The following is a 22,070-nucleotide window of genomic DNA, read 5'->3' on the forward strand; positions in this document are numbered from 1 at the left end:
CCGTCACTGCACAACCTAATCAGCCTTCTCTCATTGAAGTGAACCCTCACGATGTTGCGAGACTTCACAATAGTAACCAGAACCTCCCCTTTGTGCTTCTCCTCTACCATCACCAGCCATGCCTCCCTTACCTTTATCACCACCAGAGTCGTCGGTCCTTAACTCACCATCGCCGCCTAGCTCGCCAGCTCTTCCTTCACCATCGACATGTAGCTCACCTTCTCCAATCCCATCTAATGCCTTACCAATACCCTTACTAGACTGTCTCACCCTTTGGTCACACGTTCTCAACATGGTATCGTCAAACCCAATCCCAAATACATATTAACTACCCTTGCTCCCGCTGAACCCAAACATTTCTCCATTGCCCTTAAACATCCTGGTTGGAGGCAAGCTATGGAGGATGAAATGGCAGCTTTGATTGCAATGACACATGGACCTTGGTACCTCGCGATCCCTCCATGCATATTATTGGCAGCTGATGGGTTTACAAAACCAAATTGAATAGTGATGGCCAAATTGACAGAATTAAGGCAAGGCTGGTGAAACAGGGTTACTCAAATTGAAGGCGTGGACTTCCTTGAAACCTTTTCACCAGTTATTAAACCAGCAACTATTCGGATCGTTCTCTCTGTTGCTCTCATGAATGGCTGGCCACTTAAACAACTTGATGTCAAAAATGCATTTTTGAATGGATATTTTACTGAAACTGTTTTTATTGAGCAGCCTCCAGGTTTCCAAGATGCTTGGTTTCCACACCATGTTTGCAAATTGAATCATGCTCTATATGGTCTCAAACAGGTCCCGCGAGCTTGGTATGATCGGTTTGCTCAATTTTTATTCTCTCACAATTTTCAAGCCAGCTCTACAGATCCATCATTATTTGTGAAACTCCAACAGTCGACTGTAACTATACTTCTATTATATGTGGATGATATCATTCTCATTGGCAGCAGTCCAACTTTTCTTGCATACTTTCAAAATGAAGTATCTCGTACTTTTGCTATGACTGCTCTAGGGGACTTACATTATTTCTTAGGCATTCAAGTCCAACACACTGCTTCCGCCCTATTCCTCAACCAGCAACGCTTCGCTATGGACATCCTAGAACATGCTCAGATGCAATCATGTCGATCAACTGTTACCCCAATAGTTACTAGTGTTTATAGCAACAACACTGTAGAAGAAGAAGCATATCCCAATGCTACATTGTATCGCAGTCTTGTTGGAACTCTGTAATATCTTACTTTTACTCGACCAGACATTACTTATGTTGTTAATTATGTGTCACAGTTTATGCACGTTCCTTCCCTGCGACATTTTCAGTTGCTGAAACGCATTCTTCGATATATTTAGGGCACTATCTCTCTTGGAATGCAATTTTTTAAGCCCAGCAAATTATCATACCATGCTTATTCTGATGCAGATTGGGCCGACTGCCCCTCCACTCATTGCTCTACCACAGGCTACTGCACTTTTCTGGGCCCCAATTGTATTTCTTGGGCATCTAAAAAACAACAAAGTGTTGCGAGATCTTCTTGTGAAGCTGAATACCGTGCCCTTGCAACGGCAGCAGCAGAGCTCATTTGGATCACATTCATTCTTAGAGATCATGGACCGTTTCTTTCTCAACCTCCCTTGCTATTATGTGACAATCTTTCTGCCTTGCAATCCACCATCAAAACTGCCCATCACTCGCGGATGAAGCATATTGAGCTTGATTTTCATTTCGTACGAGAAAAGGTGGCTCTTGGATCATTAGTTACTCAATATATTTTGTCCACTCATCAGCTAGATGATATGTTTACCAAGCCATTGCCCCATCATCGTTTGACAGCTCTGGGATACAATCTCGGTCTTCGCTACAATCTAAGTTCGAGATTGAAGGGGGATGTTAATGCACAAGCTGCTGACCGTTACAGCTGCCCACCGGATGAAGGAAATTGTGGAGATCATGCGAGCTCAATGAATGAAGAAAATCATGAAGATCATAACAAATCCAGCAAAAAAGGCAAGTATACCCGTTAGATTTGAAGTGATCAATCAAGGAAGAACACCTCACAAGTCAAGGATTCTAGGCAAGAAAAGTGGCAATGTACCATCATCAAAAGAGAAAGAAATGATTATGGAAACTAGAAAATCAAGGAAGGATTGTTTGAATTTTAAACAAATCTGTAACAATCCCTTCAACAATCATGTATAAATTCTCTCATCAAGGGAACCTCACATCCATCACCTAGTTGGTGTGAGAGACAGTGGACGTAGGATTTTCAATCCGAAGCACTTAAAATGTTAGTCTTGCTTTTGTTCTTTCAGCAGGTTCACCATATCTGTATTGCTCGTGACGACGGCCATACTTGTAATGAGCGATTCTACACCAGCAACGTCCGAATCAAGGGAAGCTGCGCACGACCTCAGACATGGCAGCAGCAGGAAACTGGGGATGAAGGTTGTCATCGCCAGGCGACAAGATGGAAGAGTACTATTTAGTGGGGAGTACGCACAGATGAGGAATAAGGCAGCTAAGGTACGGGATGACCCATGGTTGTCTAGCAAGAGGCCGTATCCTCCTCCTCCCAGGCCTCCAAGCAACCCACCCCATCTGCCGTACAAGTTCAGTGGGCTAAAACCTCCGCCACCTCCCTTCCAGGATGGTGCTCACTTGTGATTTCCATCCCTTTTCTTGTTTGAAAGTGCACTTTTTTGTCAACAATTGTTTGTGTAATTAGAGCATTGATCATACTATGCTGAACTAATTTATCCAAAAAGAAATATGATGTTGAGAAGATCAAAAGACAGGATGTAGCCATATGACAACCGATCCAGGCTATGTCACAACGGAACCAAATGACCATCCTTGCAATACCAGTGAGTGGAGAAGAGCCACATCCACCAAGCCATGCTTTTGGACGACCAGCAACCTCACCACTGAGTTTCTTCTCAAAAGTACTTTTGGGACGCTACAAACCCTCTTGAGCAGTTGATGCAATATTAAGGTACTTTAACGACCTCAATTTTAAGGCAGTTTTTTCTTTTAAAAAAAATCATAATCCTGTTCGCATTTTCTTTCAATGAGAGTGGGGAGGCCGCACCAAAAATCAAATAATAGAAATTGTAAAGAGTCATCACTGAAGAGTCGTGAAGACTCAAGAGGCTGTGAGCCTCCTTTCAAAAGATGGTGCTTAAATGTAATGATTATATATATATATATATATATATATATATATAATAATTCGGTGTATTCATCCACCTCCGATTTGTCTTCCCTATGAATTGGAGTTGAAGTCCTTGAGCAGTGTTGAGTGTATGCTCACTGTGTGAGCTAGTGTCTGAGCATTAAGTGAGATTTAAGTGCATGAGAGTGCTTGGGTGTAAAAGCGCACTATGTGAGCTTAGGTGAGTTTCCTTGGGTCTTCCTTTGGAATGTTCATTTTGATCAATAAAGTAATTTACATATTGTAATTATCGGTTGTTGGGTTTTAGCTCATTTTATGAGGTATTTTTGTTTGGTTATTAAGTTTTTAGTAAATATACTTTGTCAAGTTTATTATTGACAATATTTTGAATGTCGAGACTCTCTCGGTTTTTTCTAAGTAGTTGTTCGAGTTTAGATCTGAGTTATATTTAAGGTCTATATTTTCACCTACAGAAATTATATTGGCTTTTGAGAAAAAGGAGTCCCTCTGAGCTTCGATCATTCCTGCAAAACACAATCAGTAAAAGAAAACGCCCAAGCTGAATCATAGTTAGTTCTGTGGAAGAAGATTTTTCAGGCATGCGGAAAATGACTTTAACGTACGGCATCTAAGGAGAATAGTTGAGCCTCATGAGTGGCTGCGCTTTGCAGTCCCCTTTATCTTTTTACCTGTTTTTTTGTTTTGGTTTTTTTTTTTCCCATTCTTCCTCTGTTCCTGTCCCTTTTCCTTTTGTGTATGTGATATTGCTATACATTAATGAAAATCTCAGCAGGCCTTTTCGAGAGAGTAGTCAATCAACCCATTGGATTCAGATTTGGTTTTAAATGTCCATGTCTAGGTCCAAACCTGAATCCAAGTAAATGATACCTTGTTCAGCCAGATTCATTGTAAATCGGATTACCTCATATTATAAAAATCTGATTTTCGAAAGCCAATTGGTCAGATTGCATCTAAAGAAAAGAATAATCAACTCATGGCAACAGCATCTATATATCGAGCAATCATTATTTTTATTACAGTGCCAAGTGAATCAGTATTTCATACCTTGAACCAGAGATTTTTCAAAAATGGACTACCAACTGAGTAAAATGCTTGCCCATACGTGTGTAGGTGCAGGTACAGAAGTCCCGGAACGGACACAACATATGACCAAGGACGGACACAACTTGGGCGTCGAGGACAGGTGCGAATGCGCCAATCAGCAAATTTTAGAACAGATTCATAAGATACTCACAAAATATGGCTGTTGCCAAATAACCCTATAGGTACTGCAAGTGACCACTGGAGACACGAAGGCAAAGAATGTAAAAATTTTGGACCATAAATGTACTTAAATATCAATTTCCAGAACATCCAAATTCAAATAACTAATAGCTTACGCAAATAACATCTGGCTGAGTCCCAGTATCCCAAATAATTTTCAATAGTAACTTTGGTAGAGTTTCACTAATCAAATCGAGCTCACAAAATGAACTTAACCAAGCAACATAAATACGCACAAACGCTTGAGTAGTAACCAACCACTATTCATTAATGAAATGCTTAGAAGGACAAAAGAGCTACAAAAAGAACCCACCAAAGAAGATCACGATGTGAGTTAACAACCACAAAAGAGATCCACTACATTCTAATAACTTTTTATTAATACTTTTGGCCAATGGTGGAACCCAACATGAGCTCAACGACCAGGCAAAAGACCCCAGCGTTTTCTAGCTCCACTCTTCTAAACAGTAAACAGTCGGTGATGAAGCGCTACAAAGAAACAAAATGAGTTCGAAAATGCAATTGGTTCAAGTCATTATCCAACACAAGATAAAGGTACTGAAAGCAACTAAACATTGAAAATTCAAATCATTTCCTTGACCATACGAACTACAATACGCTCGAAACCAAACTAAGCATCAATGATCATTATAACCAACCATTAGATTAACACACGAAGGTCGCATGGGTGGAGGCAGGTGTGGCTAACTTGTAGGCAATTACCCACACAAACCTACAAGGAGTGCTTATTTTTATATTGACACATCAAAACAAATTTTCTCGTTTATATGTTGATGCCCTTTAGAAAATTGAAATTTTAGAAACTTGAAATTTATTAGTAATGCCTCTTAGCCGGCCCCCCTCAATGTTTCTTTATTTTCACATTAAACATCTTTAAATTACTTTAAATATATCCTTACATAAATGAGTGCCCATTTGGATATAAAAATCTTCAAACAGTGCCCCTCCCTCCAACAAATTTTTTTGGTTCCACCTTGGTTCCGCCACTGCCACGACGTGACTATTGTGTAAGAGAATTTTATAAGAAACTCTAAGCCTGAAAAAGTCACAACTTTGAAGAAATGACTCTCAAACGAATCCCTCAAACATATACACAAGACTGATTGGGACATACCTGGTGAACAAATTATCTGAGAATGGGCCCGAGGTATTCTGTCCATAGATCGTAACTTGCCACATCAGTTGCCATCCATTCATGGCGACATAAAAATTGCAGAATGAGTAGTCCTCCCGTCACCAGTTCCTCCGTCCTTGCACTTACAAATGCCATCGCGTCTGACTTGAACTCCGGAATATAAGCATTCAAATCGTCCCAACCACCGCCGTAACAGTGCACCCTCCCCTTGTTGCCTGCACCACCAGGAGCTTTGGAGTGCCAGTGTGATAAATTCTCAAGACTATAGAGTTCTGCAGAAATGCAGCACATGAAAACACAGCAGGCTGAGATAAAACTGGGAGAGAGCAGATGTGTAGAAGTGTAATTGTATTCTCGATTAGAAATGAACTACTTACAGAGGTATATAGACAATCAATTAAAACAGAAAAAATGAACGAATCTGCCTTAAGTAATTATTTTCCCTTTTACAATGAATTATAAACATTGTTAACAATAGATGGTCGTCAATTTCTGATAGATGATTTGATTCTCTCCACTAACCCACTACTCATCATGAGAGAACTTTCTCCAGTTTTCTCCAATCTTCTTGCTTGAGACTTACAAATACATATTTCTCAACACAATATAGGGCCAGTGAAGAATTGAAACAGTAGATTGATGCTCGAGGAAATAGCCGCAACGTGAATAAAACGATCCGGCCACCGCTGCCACCCAGTGCGATAAACCAGAAGGCACGGAACTGAAGAGCATGTTGATCAAATCATTCCCGACAGTAAGATGATTAATTTCAACTCAAGGCAATGGAACTGAAGGCAATGGCCAGTCATTTGCCTGTCAAAAATTGTTTTCTTCTGTAAGATGTGGCTGATGAGATGGCTGTGTATGTCCCTGTTTAAGGGACTATAATGTTACCAACGATTACCTTAACACATTTAATATTCTTTCTATGTTTCTTCATGGACTTTTTGTCCCTTAAATTGTGAAATAGAGGTCGGTTGACATCAAGGACATTATAGGAGTATTCTATGAATCTGTCTTAAGAATGGAGCATATGCATATAACACTAGAACTAGTGTACCATGATTACGTCTCAATTTTTGATACAGATTTATAAAAATACTTTCACAGCATCCCCGCTGCTAAACCACCTCATATGGAGCACATGGCTGACTAACTGCGTCTTGTGCCAAAGTTTGCTTCCACAATGTTGTCCACATCAGGTCCACACTTTTCCACTTGGTTGTACCATCATCACTAAATATTTTAGGTGATAATAAGGTGGCGATTGTGAAATCCAAAATAATTAAAGTTTTGTCAAAAACAGCTCTTAGCGACAAGATAAAAAGTAAGATTTGGCTGATTTTTCGCACTTGGTTTTTTGTTTGGATTACAAAAATGATTTGGTATAGTAAATATATTGGTCTGATTAAAATCTTGGGGGACAAAACCTTGTTTTATGGATCAGGTTTTCCAGGCTTCTCTACAAAATGAGTTTTGTCAAAAATTGGGTTTGTGGGAAACCCCGTTTTAAGTTACCCAAACATGCATAAAATTGTGTTTTGAAGGCAATGCTTTGCCTCCAAAATATAAATTTAGGCTGTCACTCAAACGCCCCTATAGTAATTATTTCTCAAGGTATCTGTTGAATGATGGCCCGATAAATTTTCACATGAATTCTACAAAATGGCCATATTCTGTAGCTATGCTTCCCCATTATCATCACCGGCACATGTGCATATATACATGCCCATGCCTCAAGACATTATTAGCCACCAACTTCGAGGAAGCGGCAAATCGGTCATGAATTGCACCAGCTAGAACATAACAAAAGGATTGTTTGTATTATAAATAATTCAAGCCGGCATCAAGGATTGGTAAAGATGGTTAGATTTTGTGGTGTCCGATGCGAGTAAAACATTAACAGAGAGCCGTTATTATGGTGGCTGACATCAAAAGGGTCATTGTGTTGAATCCTGTGGTTGCTATCATACAGGAATAGACATTATAAATGCATATAGATTCATGTCTGCAAAGTAAATGTGGCAAAAAAAGTTCAACGTTGTGTGGTGAAAAAAGCTTAATATTAGGAGGAATTTTAAGGTTTGACTGCTACCTCCACAACTGAACAACATTTAAGTGTGGATAATAGATAAAATATATCAAAAGCAGAGAAAGTTAAGAACATAACGCCAGCCCACTAGGAAGATTGTAATTTTAAAATTGATAAATAACAGTGATTGAATCATAAAGCAGATACTGATCACCATATAACAACAAGTTAGATGCCAATTTATGACACACAATAAAATAATCTAAAAAACGTATACTATATAGGACACGCTTCCCCCTCGAAAGAGTGGCTTAACTTGTGAGATGAGAACCTACTACTGCGATTGCCCTTAACGAGTTGCTCGGCCTCTGCAGGTGTGCGCTTCCACCAATGATTGCCCACCCACTGCTGTGAGTTGCTCGGCAAAGACCAGGGAAGATTCCGGCTGGACTGGCAGTTGGCTTTCCACAGGAAATATGGGGGAGAAGCCGCCGGAAAAGTCGCCCGAGTTTTGGCTTCGAAAGGAACCTCTTACGCTTGTCTGGTCTCCACAACCTTGCTGCTTCATCTCCTTCTACGACTTTTCCATGATGGTATCACTTTCCCGACCAAAAAATTCGATTGTACAAAACTGGCATATTTATTAAGGCCACCAAATTTTCTTCCTTTAGTTCCTTAGATAAGGCAAAATCAATGAGCAGTTTTGTCTCATCTTATCTACCAGCTTGATTGATTGCAAATGAACAGGAGAAAATTTCATGCGTACTTTAAAGGCTCCCTTCTTGCTTAGGCACTCCATCTTCAACTTTCTTTGCGAGTCAAAAAAAATAGTGGCTCTGACATCTTGGTACTCCTTGCTTCTTCTTGGTTGTTTCCTCTTCATGTTCGCCTTCTAATGGTAGGGTCGCCAAACACACACAGTTAAAGAGAACACTGAAGCTGAATTGTAGTTAGTTTTTGGGAAGAAGTTATTTCAGATATGACAAAAATGACTTTATTGCAAAGAAATGTCTGTTTCACAAAGACATTTCAATGGGATCGCGCCAATCGTGGAGTCTTTCGGCGAACCTTATGGTCCCATGGATACAAGAACTGTGATCTCATTTTCTTCCATGTTCCAAAGCAGTTGCGCTTGCCGTCACCCTTGACTCAGCGAATCTCTTCTAATTAAATACCTCGACTCCCACCCTTCCTTCTTCATCCTACTTACACCGGCCACAGTTGAGCAGGCTCGCTCGCTCGCTGAATTGGTTGCTGGATTGTCAAGTTACCCTTACTGTTGGCCGCCATGGCCATGCTTGTGATGAGATACTCTGCTGCAGCAATAGCAACAGGGAAACCCACGGCATACTATCCCTTCCATGGCAGCAGCTGGAAAATCGGAAGGAAGGTTATCAGTACGTGACAACATATTGGAATACACCCCAGGAAATACGTACAGAGGGATTTGGCAAGTTTGATGGGGCAAGAATCTCCATGGGCTTCTAGCAAGAAGGCTCATCAGAGCCCGCAGCCGCCTATGTCCAACTCCAACCACCCAATTTATGTTTCGGGCGTTGCCCCACCTCCCCCTCCACCCATGTAGTAGAACTAAGTGCTGTTAGCAAGATTACAGAAGTTTACAGGGATTGCCTCCATTATTTTCCTCCCGTGTTGAGGAAGATTACATATGCCAGTTTCCTTTTGTCGTGGTTTCTTTATTCATCATATTGTGTTGCCTTGTTTATCACATGAACCCTGTGTGATTCTCTTGCCTAATATTGGTCTGGACTGTAGCCTATAAAGAGAGAGTTCATCCTCTCTCAAAGATCATCACAGAGAAATAAAAGAGTTCTCCCATTCTCGTGGACGTAGGCATTGTATTGCCGAACCACGTACATGCTTGTGTCTTTCTCCCTTGTTTTTCATGTTTTTAACATGGTATCAGAGCAGGCATTCTTGCTGTCTACCGCAAGATCGCTCGTGAGCTACCTGTGACCGATTCTAGCCAAAAGTGCAGGAGGTTCAAGAGCGACGAGAGTTAGCGGTATTATCCCTAGGAGGAGGGCACATCATCCTTTGTTTCCCATAGCATATTCTTCAACGTCTGTGCAAAAATCAGAGTACCTCTGTCTCTGCACCAGAGTGCCGCTGGATCATCCTTCAGCTGGTGGGAGTGTTGCGACGCCAAGAAAGTCTTGCGAAAGAGTGCTCGCTGGATCAACCCTGTTCCAGCAAAAAGTTCTCCTGCGTTTCACAGCGATTGAAACTTCCACCGGCGTCGGCCAAAAAACCCCCATATCGGCGTCACCAAAAACAAAAAAAAACCCTCATCAGCGTCGCCCAAGCTTGGGAGGGTCATCTGACAGAGAGAGAGGCCGCCCATCGCTCCAGCGTTGCACGGTCATCCTCTGCTGATTCAGTTTGGTGGAACGCCCATAATCCACTGGTGCGCCCTTCTTCACACTGCATCTTTATTTTCTCTGCCTCTTGAAGTTTTCCTTTTACTTGAGAGGGGGCGACACTAGCAGCAGCCACCTCTTCATCCGTTACATGGGGCTGCCAAATGTTATCGTGTGAGAAAGGGAAGGACTTCCAAAAAGGAAACTGCCCTCCTTGTAATCGGGTGATACTGGGCAAGCCAACCGCTTCAAAAAAACTCGCACGTTCTTCCCTAATAAGAGAGTCCCACCGCCTTAGTTGGCACCATTCGCCTTTACTAGCCGTTTCAAAAGAAGAAGGATCATTCCGCTCGCCCACCAATTCCTCCCAAAAGGAAACTCGCTCTTGGTTTCTTTTTACCAAAAAGCCACAAGGGAGAAATCAACCCAAGCAGCAAGGCGATTTTCTTTTTACCGATCGCTAACGTTCAAAATGGAGCCGCTCAAGAGACGAACATTCCAGAGGGCTAAAGTCCTCTATTCAACATGGTACATTAACAATTACTTCCACTCTTCTCAATGGCGCAAACTATCTAAGTTGGGCCAAGGCTGCAAGACTCTTTCTTAGTGGAAGATCTAAGGCGGGATACGTAAATGGAAAAATCAAACCTCCGGATACTAATGCTCCCAAGAGTGACATGGTTATGTCATGGTTGATCAATTCGATGGAGCCTTCAATAACTAACATGTTCATGTACCAAGACATGGCACAAGGTATTTAGGAGTCACTCAAGAACTTTTCAGCGAGCAAAATAATCTTGCTCGAATATATCAAATCCAATGTGAGATTGCTAACCTCACGATGGGAGACAAAGACATCCAGCTATACATCGGAAGACTTCGCTGTCTCTTGATGAACTCCTCCAATACCGACCAGCTACGTCTGATCCCGATATCTTCAAGCAACGGTTCGAGGAAGATAAAATATTCAAAGTGTTGGCTGGTCTCAGTGAAGACTATGAAACATTGTACAGCCAGATCTTAAACTCATCTCCTCTCCCAACCTTCAATACTGTTTGCCAAATCATTCAAAGAGAAGTTTCCAGGCAAAAAATCATGAACTCAGCCACCAAGGACGAAGGCGCAGGATAAAATTTTGAAAAAATGGTTTATATCTCTCGCATGCAAGGAGGGCAAAGGAGCAGATCAAATAATATAAAATCCTGCGGCAAATTGAAGTGCACCCATTGCAAAAAAAAAATGGTCACACTCGTGAACGATGTTGGGAGATTATAGGACGACCCGAGAAGGAGAAACCAAGCATGACGTCCAAGGATATCAATTTAGCAAACTTTGTTACCAAAGATGATCTGGAAAAAAATTTCCAAAAATTTTCCAAGACTAATCTCATCTCCTCTCAACCAGTCGGTGAAAGCTCTGAAGGTAACTCCTTAGCTTATCTTTCTATGAAAAAAAAAATAATGCATGGATTATTGACTCTGGAGCAACCGATCACATGACTAGTGAATCATCTACACTTAATGAACTTATCAAAGATTATAAACAGCCTGTGTTCACTGCCGATGGTTCTTCTATAAATGTCGAGGGTGCTGGTACAATGACGTTCTTTGGAAATCAGAAATCTAAAGTTCTTCTAATTCCTAAACTTGCAGCAAATTTGATTTCAGTTAGTAAGATTACTCAAACTTACAATTGTTTGGCAATTTTTTCTTGCAAGGACGTGACGTTTCAGGAACTGAACTCGAAGAAAGTGATTGGTAAAGGACATCTCCAAGGAGGATTGTATGTTCTCGATGATGACTGTGTTAGCCTTCTCATCAGCAACTGACGAAACTCTGAGTACCAGATATGGCATGCTAGATTGGGACACATTTCAGACCGGAGTATCAAACAACTTATTCCTCACCTTACTACAGAAGATTGGGCATGCGACCTTGTGAGTTTTCCAAGTTCACAAGACTTCCGTTTCAATCGTCAGTAGAAAAATCTGTAGAAGTTTTTGATCTTATACACTCTGATGTATGGGGACCAGCTCCTGAAAAATCTCATACCGGATATAGATTTTATGTCTCTTTTATCGATGATATGACTCGTGTAACCTGGATTTATTTTCTCAAGAATAAATGTGAGGTTCCTCCTGGGTCTACTACCGGCCATCAGCAGTTGTCTTTCATGTTTCCAAATGGAGCAAACGGTCTCAAATCTGAGGGCCCGTTTGATTGTCGGGTGAAATTTAACGTGGTAAATTTACCATGGTAAATTTTCCTGGAAAAAATTACAGGATGAAATTTCTCCTTCTTCCAATCTGAGGCTCTGTTTGATGCACAGGAAAATTTGACGTGTTAAATTTAACCCTGTTTGATACACATGAAGAATTTAACGTGGTAAATTTAACCCTGTTTGATGCAGAAGAAGAATTTAACGTGGTAGATGTTTTTTTTTCTTCTTGTCCCAAATGATTTTACTGGAACCACTAGTGAAGATTCTTAATCCATAAATTAGGATTACCAAGGAAAAATACAAGCAATACAAAATTCATTGAGTAAAAGGACAATCCCAAGCTGACTCGGGCAATTTCTGAGTCGACTCGCGGAGTATGCCAACAATGATTATATTGCAGCTTTGAGCATTTTCTTTGATTTATACAAAGGTTTTCTACTTGAGTTCTGCTTGTGGACTTTATGTTCTGTTCCATACATCTGTCTGGCTCCAGCTTGAAGAACATTCCATTTACAGGTTTCTCCAGGCTATTGTCGAAAGTAGAAAAGTCTCCTACCCAATTGACTGGGCAGATTTCATCTCTTGCAGTAATTACAACATACTAATGAATGCTTCACAACTTGGTTTTATGGATGCTGCCATGGTATGCATTTTACAAATTTTCTCAAAGCAACGCAAATCTCAGCAACTTGAATGCTTTTGGTACAGATAATTAACGTTTGCTCATTAATAAATCCTCTTTTCGTCCTTCAAGTAATTCAGTTCAACAAAACAAATCAAAAAATTCATAGAACATAACAGCATGAAGAGCGGCACACATGCTTCAACTAGCTCCTACTCTCATGCTTGTCCGTTGAACAGTGTCATGGACATAGTTAACATATTTATTGAACCATTCAATCGTGTGAGTTTGTGCTTCTTCTGCTCTCTTCACAGCAGCTTCATCATCAGTTTTGTATCTCACTGTCCAGCTATGTGCAGCGTCGAGGAATATCTTCATAAAACTATTACCTGCAGATGAAGATCAATTGTTTAGTGTTATGTTTTTCCAAATGAAACTATAGGAATACTCAAGCAGGTGATGAAGAGCAACCATTCATATCAATTCTACCGGTGCCTCCAAAAACCAAGCAAGAGAGGCAAAAGCATGTCAAATATAGAAAAATAATCAGCTCAATACCAGCTACACTAACTAGAACAACGTAAATGCAACAGAAAAAGAGCTCCCATTGAAGAGCTGAACTGACAGCCTCCCACCAAATTCATACTAAAGCGACCTTCAACATACAGTACAAGACATCCTAACAAGATAGCATCTGAAAGAAGCCTGCCTGAATATAATTTTGCTGAGGAGAAGACTTGCTGCTGCTGGCGGGCAGTGGGATTTGATGGCAAAGGGCGATGATCTGCTCTTGGTGAAAGAGGGGGCAAAATGCAACTTGAGTGAAAAAAAAAATCCCCGCGGTGAATAGGAATACTCAAGCAGGTGATCTTTGAACTATCCAATTATTTCAAGTAACTACTGCCGCATATCATGACAATCAAATAAGAGGAAAAGGCACTAGTAAAATGAAAATCCTATGCCTCCAACAAGTGCAACAAATTCTGCAATATACCAAAATTAACATTGGCATAGCAGAACTTTGGTGGAATCTCCAGAAACTCTCGAAAGTGGCTCTGTTAGGTATCCAAAGGGGCTCTGATTTTTTCATCCCTCCATTACGCATTATAGCAAAAAATAAAATTGAAACAACAAGAAAGTCAAGGTATAAGAGATGGCTACAGAAATCAATCAGCAGAAGCACCAAGAAACGAAGGAATTCAAAACTATGATGAATGAGAAAAATTAAAAACAAAGAGGAATGCCCTAATCGGTGGTTCAGACGTTTGCCCTGCCGCGAGAGAGAGAGGAATTTACCTCGCAGATGTCCCTCCTGCTCGTCCCTGGCAATGAAGGAAGGTTAGAGAGATGGCTGGCTTGCTCCATCGTGAGAAGATAAAAGGCTGCTGAACGGTGGCGAAGGCATCAGCAAGAGGGAAAGGGAGAAAGCGAATGCATCGACAAGAGCAAGAGAGAAAGGGAGAAAGCGAACCGGCAGAGGAGCGGAGCGGTGATGGCGAGTGGCGACGGTGAGAGGGGCGACGCCTCTGGTGCGACGGTGAGAAGGCACAAGGCTGAGCGAAGAAGAAGCTGCGGAGGTGAGGAGGTTTGGGGAGAAATGAGGTAAAACGAAGCATTGTCGAGCCGGTGAAATTTCACCCGCTCGAAAGTCCAAGCTGTGAGCTCGGACTTTCGAGCGGGTGAAAGTTCACCCGCTCCCTTTTCCATTAAACGGGTGAAATTTCACCCTGTTTGATGCTTGTTTAGTCGGGCGGGTGAAATTTCACCCGCCCGTACATTTTTCACCTTTTTCGAGTGATTTACCCCGGCAATCAAACGGGGCCTGAGATAATGATGAAGAGACTAGTGTTAAATAAGGTCCAATCGCCCATTCATATACAACTCCTGGAAGACGATCACCGTGTCATCTTTGAGTCCACAGTCGAAGTTCAACGTCCTATAGTCAAGAACTTCTTCCGTCCCATCTGGATACCTTTACCGAGAGTTTCGGAATTTCGTATATGTTACCAAGGCCGACTAGTTATTGATGGGCTGAGGTTTATCGGTGTTCCCTGTCACGGGAGGTGTGCGATGTTGTCTCGTTATGCAATTGGTGGATCAGAAGTGGTCAAGGTTGAAGAGGTGGCAGCGGAAGATTGCCACGAAGATGGCGGAGGTCGTAACAATGAAACTGAGGCTGAAGAGGAAGCAGACAGGGAGCCCGAAGTATTCATCAATGTTCAAGAGGAGGTGGGGGAAGATGGCCTCGAAAATGGTGGCTGCCATGTTCTGGCCCACAAGTAGTAAATATTTGCATATATTGCTGCCCTTCAAATCCTATATACAAGACTTGATACATGACGGTTGTAATCACCCCAAATTTTTCAAAAATCTATATTTAGCGGTTTTGAACATTTTATGATAACTTTTTACTACAACCTTTAAAAATATTCAGCTTCAAACACTTCAATTTCTCTTAATTCTAGTCAATTTTTGCTTTTATTTAACTATCAATGAAATTTGGGATTTATTTGGATCTAATTTCAGACTTTGAACATAAATCCCAATCTCAATTTAGACATATTTTATAATTCAAACGGGATCTGGTTCAAAAACTCATATAGAAGCCTAAAACAAATCCCTAGATCTAAATTAGGATCCAAAACTCAACTCCATATCCAAAACAGAGCCTAGATCCAAATCCCAGCTACATGTAAGAAAAAGAGCCCTAGATCCAAATCTGGATCCAAATACGATTACTAGATCTAAAATAGATGCCTACATCCAAACCAGATCCAAGTTATAGATGTAGATCCAAAATAGTTCCATATCTAAATCCAAATGCTAAAACTGGAGCCACAACAGAACTTTAAATCTAGACCTAATCCAAACCTAAGATCCAAAATCTAGATCCATATTCTTGTTCAGTTCTAAATTCATAATTTAAATCCAATTCCATGTTTTAACACTGTGGGGGACTTTGGAGAGCCAATATAGGGCCAGTGAAGAATTTGAAGCAGTAGATTGATGGTCGAGGAAATAGCCCTGACGCCAATAAAATGGTCCGACACCGCTACCACCCAGTACGATCGACTAGAAGGCATGGAACTGACTAGCATGTTGATCAAATCATTCCCAACTTGATCATTGAAGAATACTTGGATTTCTAGCTTCTCTCCTTCACCACTTGCTAGCAGCTCCCTAGCTTTTAATGCCATGCCATCCACAATTGTTTGCATGATATAAAATGTGTTAGGTCCAATGGCGCAGCCAAGATCCGCAATTCGGATAGTGCCGGCACAAATCAGGACATTATCAAATTTCACAACAATAACTTCGTGCACCTTATTTTTCACACTCAAAATCCTGCTTTCCTACAAATTATGAGTAGGAATATCGTCAGGATCAGTTTTATCATATTTTGTTAATAAATATTTTTGGCGTTCATGAAAGTCGTCTGAATGCAACTTATAAATATCAAGCAGGAACCAGAATTATCAAGATATATATAGCAAGGCACTACGACCAACTTTATCCGCTTTTTCAAATATTCACATATTCAGATTCGAATACAAACAACCAAAAGTCATATATGAATCCAAAATCTGATTTCACAATTTGAATATGATCAGAATGCCATTTTTGCATTCACATCCGAATTGTGAACCAAATCTGGCCAGTTTTCAAAATGTAAGAGCATTATATATAGGACATTTACAATCTGATCTAAATTTGATTGGATATTTATGTAAATCTGAATCCGAATGTGATAGGATATCAGTTCTTAAATCCGAATACGATCTGATTTCTTAATCAAATATTAATATTTTTTCCATATCTGATTTTTTGCAGAATGGTTTGGTCAGATACCTGATTCAAATCAAAAGTATTAATGTTAATCCTATTGATAAAGAGAAAGGTGAAGTAGCACCCGTGCTATGCTAGCTAGGTGGCAATGTAAGGTCACAAAACAAGTCTAGCCAGCTCGAGCTCAACTCAAGCTCATTAAACAAAACCAGATTCAAACTCAACTCGTTTATTAATGAGTGGAGCTCGAGTCCAAATCTATGCTTGAAATATTGATGTTGATTGGCTGTAGATGTCGTGTGCACTTGGAGCATGTTGAAATTTCTATAATTTGCTACACAAAGAGGTGGTGATACCAATTGATGTTGAATTATATTGTTCCGTGAGGCAAATGTTTTTCTCTAATATAATCTTAAAACAGATATAAACCAACACAGTAATCTCAAAGTATCAAGTGTTTCTCAACATAAACAGTCTACCAAAAAAAACAGTAAGAATGAGGTCAATTTTAAACAGATCTACTACATAAACAGGGTTGAGGTCATTCGGTTATGACAATGGGATAGAAAGTAAAATGTGGGAGGAGAAACAAGTCACTTCACTCTGTTTCTGCAGTTTGCTCTCATGTCTCTTTTGCATAAAGCTTAAGATAAGTTAAAACCAAGGCACACAAGAAACAAGCACAAGATTAAAAATAATAATTTAGATTGAAGGCCATTTTGGGGAACTCGAATCCGATAAAACAGATCAGACTCTGGTGGCCATACTACGTATTAACTCACTATAAAGAGCGAAGACTTGGTAAGTCATCATTGATTTCACCGAATCATTCTTGAATTCCATCTTCTCTATGTTACTGTTGAGAAGTATCTAAGTCAATACATATCGATCCATTCCTCAGTTCTTGTTTCTATAAATCATATGCAATCTCTAGCTTCCCAATCATCCTCACCCACTCTCTCTCTCTCTCGCGCATGGGCTATAACATGAAGAGGTTCATATTGGCAGTAGCCATCTTCTTTGCTGTTTTGGGAGTCTTTTTATGTCCAGATGTTACTAAATCTGTGTTTTCCTTTGGCAAGAGTTGTTACGAAAGCTTCTGATGTTTCTTTCCTCTATATTGCTTGCAGTCGTTGTGAGCTTGTGGCCATGCCCTGGCGTTACTGCATATCCTTTGTGTTTCAACTGTATCCACAGCATGGAACTGCCACAACACAATCTGTCCCGTGAAGGTCGCTAAGGACCAGCGGTCTGAAAGAAGTAGCCACAAAGTTTTACTGTCTGAATATGGAAGACTGGTTGATGGTGATTGTAATAAATAAACTTGTGATATGATTTTGAATTGGATATTCTTTTCTCTGCTGGCTGGTAAGGCCTCTGTTAAAGAATCAATTCATGTGGCTAAAGATGATCATCCGCATAAGTTGGGGAAATCAGAAGATGATAAGGTGCAATCAATTGCCAAAAAATCAGGAGTGGATGAAGAAGAGGAGGTTGACGTCCAAATCTCTTTATCTATGGAAAGAGATAAAATAGAAAGCGATATTTTGAAGAAAACAAGTTGTATATCAACTCCATGATTTTAGGAGTTCAAGATTGTGTTTTGTATTCTTTAAATAGTGGAACCTCTATCTCTCGTTACATGTTGAAAAGAGAGTAGAAAGACTTTGAGAACATAGGTGATTTCAGCACCGAACCTCGTTAAAATTCCTTGTTCATTCTTCTTCATATCCCTTTTTAACATGGTATCAGAGCTTCACGGTATCTACTCTAGGTATTGATCCTTGGATGGTGAATCATTCCACAGAGATTCTTCCCTCGGACATGTGTTCTTTATTTCTGGTGGAGTTTGACTACTTTCGGTGTTAAATCCATTTGATCCTGAGATCAAAACATGTTTTTGATCATCTTAGGAGAAAGCTGACGAAATTCCGAGCATTTTGAGCCTTACCCATCCAAAACCGTTGAGAAATCAGGGAGAAATCGATTTTTGAAGTCTGCTGCAATTTTTCTGCTTTTTCCGGCACGGAAGAGGGATTCCGGCGAAATTCGACGAACCCGGCGTGTCCCGATACATCTTCCTTCACCATGTGAAAGCTGCTCGACAAATCCCGCCAGTGTGTCCCGCTATTTGAGCAGTGCCGGCCTTCATCCGTTTGACTTCATCGGCTTCATCAGTTTTTATTTAGTGGCTTCATCGACTTCATTTAGTGATGGCAACATCTTCATCGTCGACCTCTTCAATGTCAAACAAAACTCTTAACACTAGCTTCAACTTTAACCAGGTGCCGTCAAACTTTTCTCAGTTTCTCTCTATCAAACTTACAGCAGATAATTATATGCTTTGGGCTGCTCAATTCAAACCCATCTTGATAACTTATGGGCTCATGGGTTATATTGATGGAACAATCCATTGTCCGCCCAAAACTATTGGAAATTCTGATGATGTGAATCCTGATTATATATTATCGTTAAAGCATGATCAACTTGTTTTAAGTTGGATTATCACCTCATTTAGTGAAAACGTCTTGAGTCAAGTTATTGGCTTGGAAACTGCATACGAAGTCTGGTCTTCCTTAAAAGGATCATATGCGTCCCATTCTAGTTCATGCATAATTCATCTTAGAGGTCAACTTCAAGATCTAAAGAAATGAAACAAGACAGTAGATGAATACTTTCAGCATGCAAAATCTATTGCCCATCAATTAGCTATTGCCTCTAAACCTGTTGATGAAGATGATCTTATCATGCATTTATTGAAGGAACTGCCGAATGAGTATCATGCTTTTAGGGTCTCGATGGAGACCCGATCTACACCAGTGACATTGGAAGAGTTTCATGGTTTACTCTTGACTCAAGAACGCAATATAATAGAGAGTATTGGTGTAGAAACTGATCAGCTAAATGCTTCTATTAATTTGACAAACAAGATTAGTTTCTTTTCTCACAATCAAAACCGTGGAGGATCACTTTATCGTAGTGGAAGAGGAAACCGTGGTGGCATTTTTAGAAGTCGTGGAAGCCGATCTCAAAGTATTCGACCTCGTATCGCTTGCCAAATTTGTAAAACCTGGTCATTCTATGCTCCTGCTATCAACTTGCCTCTTATGCTCAAAATAATCCTTCTTTGGCACCAAAAGCATATCATGTGGCCCCGGCCCCTCACTAGAGCTCCACCAATGGTCAAAACTGGTTTCCAGATTCTGGGGCATCGCATCATATGACCAGTGACTTGAACAACTTATCTCTACAGTCTGAGTATCAAGGTGATGACGGTGTTCTTATTGGAGATGGATCAGGTTTGTTTATTAACCACATTGGTTCTACTATTTTTGACAGAATTGTCATGAGTAATATTCTTCATGTACCTACGATCTCTAAGAATCTCATGTCAGTACACAAATTTGCTAAGGAGAATAATGTTTTCTTTGAATTTCATCCTTCTTGTTGTTATGTCAAGGATCTCACCTCAAGGAAAGTGCTGCTCCAAGGTCGAACTGAAGAAGGTTTATACAAATTGACCTTGAACAAGAACAAGCAAGTCTTCTTCACCACTAGAGATGTTGGCGTCAAGGACTCGGTTGACACTTGGCATAGAGGTTTTGGTCATCCCTCTTTAAAGACTGTCTTGAATAATTTTGGTTTGCCTTATGATGATTTTATGCAACATAAAGTGTGTGAAGCTTATCAAAAGGGTAAGAGTCATCGTCTACCCTTTAACAAGACTTCTACACCAGTACATGGATTCTTAGATATTGTTTATTCTGATGTTTGGGGCCCTGCGCCTATAACTAGTATTGATGGATATAGATATTATGCTTTATTTGTTGATGCCTATTCAAGGTATTCTTGGATATACCTTCTCAAGAACAAATCAGACTTATATGAAGTTTTTCAAAAGTTTAAATCGCATGTTGAGCTTGTTACAGGTGCAAAAATTAAATTTCTGCATTCAGATTGGGGTGGAGAATATCAAGGTCTTGCTAGTTTTCTTGAATCAAATGACATTGGACATATGATTGCTTGTCCTCACACTCCAGAACAAAATAGTGCAGTTGAAAGACGTCATCGCCATGTTGTTGAAACCAGGCTCACTATGATGGCTGATGCATGCGTACCAAACAAGTGTTGGTCTTATGCCTTCCATACAGCCACATATGTTATAAACAGAGTTTCCACCAAAAATCTTGGAGGACTAAGTCTGTTTCAAGTCATGTTCAAAAGCAAACCAGATTACAATTTCCTAAAGATTTTTGGGTGTGCATGTTTCCCATGCTTGTGGCCGTACAGAAAAAATAAATTTGAGCATAAATATGAAAAATGCATTTTTTTGGGCTATGCTCCAAGGCATCATGGCTATTTTTGTCTCAATCTCATAACAGGAAGAATTTTTATATCACGTCATGTTATTTTTGATGAAAACCGGTTCCCCTTCCATCAAAATGGAGAGAGATTTGACAAGAAAAATTGCAGAAAGGAAATCATGACAACCAGATTTTCACTATACAATATCCATTCTCTCAAAATGGTATTGATGACAATATTGAGAAGACACACGGAACTCCTACTGGTGTCAATCAATCTAATGGTCCATCTGAGAATTCAGATCAAAGCATGGCTTGTCAAGGTAAGAATGCAAATCAAAGCACGACTCCTCCACCAATTCTCGCAAGAACTCATCATATGACAACTAGATTCCAAGATGGCACGTTGAAACCAAAGGTCTACTCAACAAAACACTCTCTTCCACAGACGCTCTTAGCCAAGCTCTCTCAGGATCAAGATAATATATAGTTTCAAGAAGCAAGCAAAGATCCAAATTGGATCACTGCTATGAGAAATGAAGTTACTGTCTTGAAGAAAAATCATACTTGGACTCTTGTTCCTCGTACAAATGAGCAACATATTGTGGGATGCAAATGGGTTTATAAGATAAAGCAGAAAGCAGATGGAAGTTTAGAAAGATACAAAGCGAGGTTGGTTGCAAAAGGATATAGTCAACAAGAATGGGTAGATTATTTCGAGACTTTTAGTCCTGTAGTTAAACCAACCACAATCAAAATTGTTATTTCTCTTGCTATCACACAAAATTGGTATTTAAGTCAGCTTGATGTACAAAATGCTTTCCTTCATGGGCACATCAATGAGAATGTTTATATGGATCAACCACAAGGATTCGAAGACTCAAATTTTCCAAACTATGTTTGTAAACTTCAATGAGCCCTTTATGGACTCAAGCAAGCGCCAAGAGCATGGTTTTCAAGACTCAGCCTCTTTCTTCAACAAATGGGATTCAAAGGTGTGCAAACAGATAATTCTCTCCTCATTTTAAGACAAGAGAATTATATGGTTTTCATTCTTATATATGTAGATGATATCATTATCACTGGAAATTCACCAAGAAAGGTGCAAG

At 40.1% G+C, this 22,070-nt stretch overlaps 1 protein-coding gene across 1 annotated transcript; it reads right to left on the minus strand.

Moving 5' to 3' along the window:
• Positions 1-5,005: 5,005 nt before the first annotated feature.
• LOC116266662 (farnesoic acid carboxyl-O-methyltransferase-like) lies at positions 5,006-19,869 on the minus strand. The gene is made up of 4 exons (XM_050081109.1): positions 19,756-19,869; positions 16,009-16,224; positions 7,980-8,238; positions 5,006-5,888 (listed from the first exon to the last, which is right to left on the minus strand). The coding sequence occupies exons 1-4, from the start codon at positions 19,867-19,869 to the stop codon at positions 5,608-5,610; spliced, it is 870 nt and encodes a 289-aa protein (XP_049937066.1). The 3' UTR covers positions 5,006-5,607.
• Positions 19,870-22,070: the final 2,201 nt, after the last annotated feature.

Source organism: Nymphaea colorata, chromosome 13, assembly GCF_008831285.2.
Source record: "Nymphaea colorata isolate Beijing-Zhang1983 chromosome 13, ASM883128v2, whole genome shotgun sequence".
In the NCBI taxonomy this organism is placed as follows: domain Eukaryota; kingdom Viridiplantae; phylum Streptophyta; class Magnoliopsida; order Nymphaeales; family Nymphaeaceae; genus Nymphaea; species Nymphaea colorata.

Coding starts and splice junctions, on each gene's coding strand:
- LOC116266662 (XM_050081109.1), bottom strand. CDS start 19,869: ATGCCCCAGAATCTGGAAACCAGTTTTGACCATTGGTGGAGCTCTAGT. Junction 16,225..19,755: donor ATTTTGAGCATAAGAGGCAA/GTTGATAGCAGG, acceptor CATAATTTGTAG/GAAAGCAGGATTTTGAGTGT. Junction 8,239..16,008: donor GAGAGAAGCTAGAAATCCAA/GTATTCTTCAAT, acceptor AAGTGATACCAT/CATGGAAAAGTCGTAGAAGG.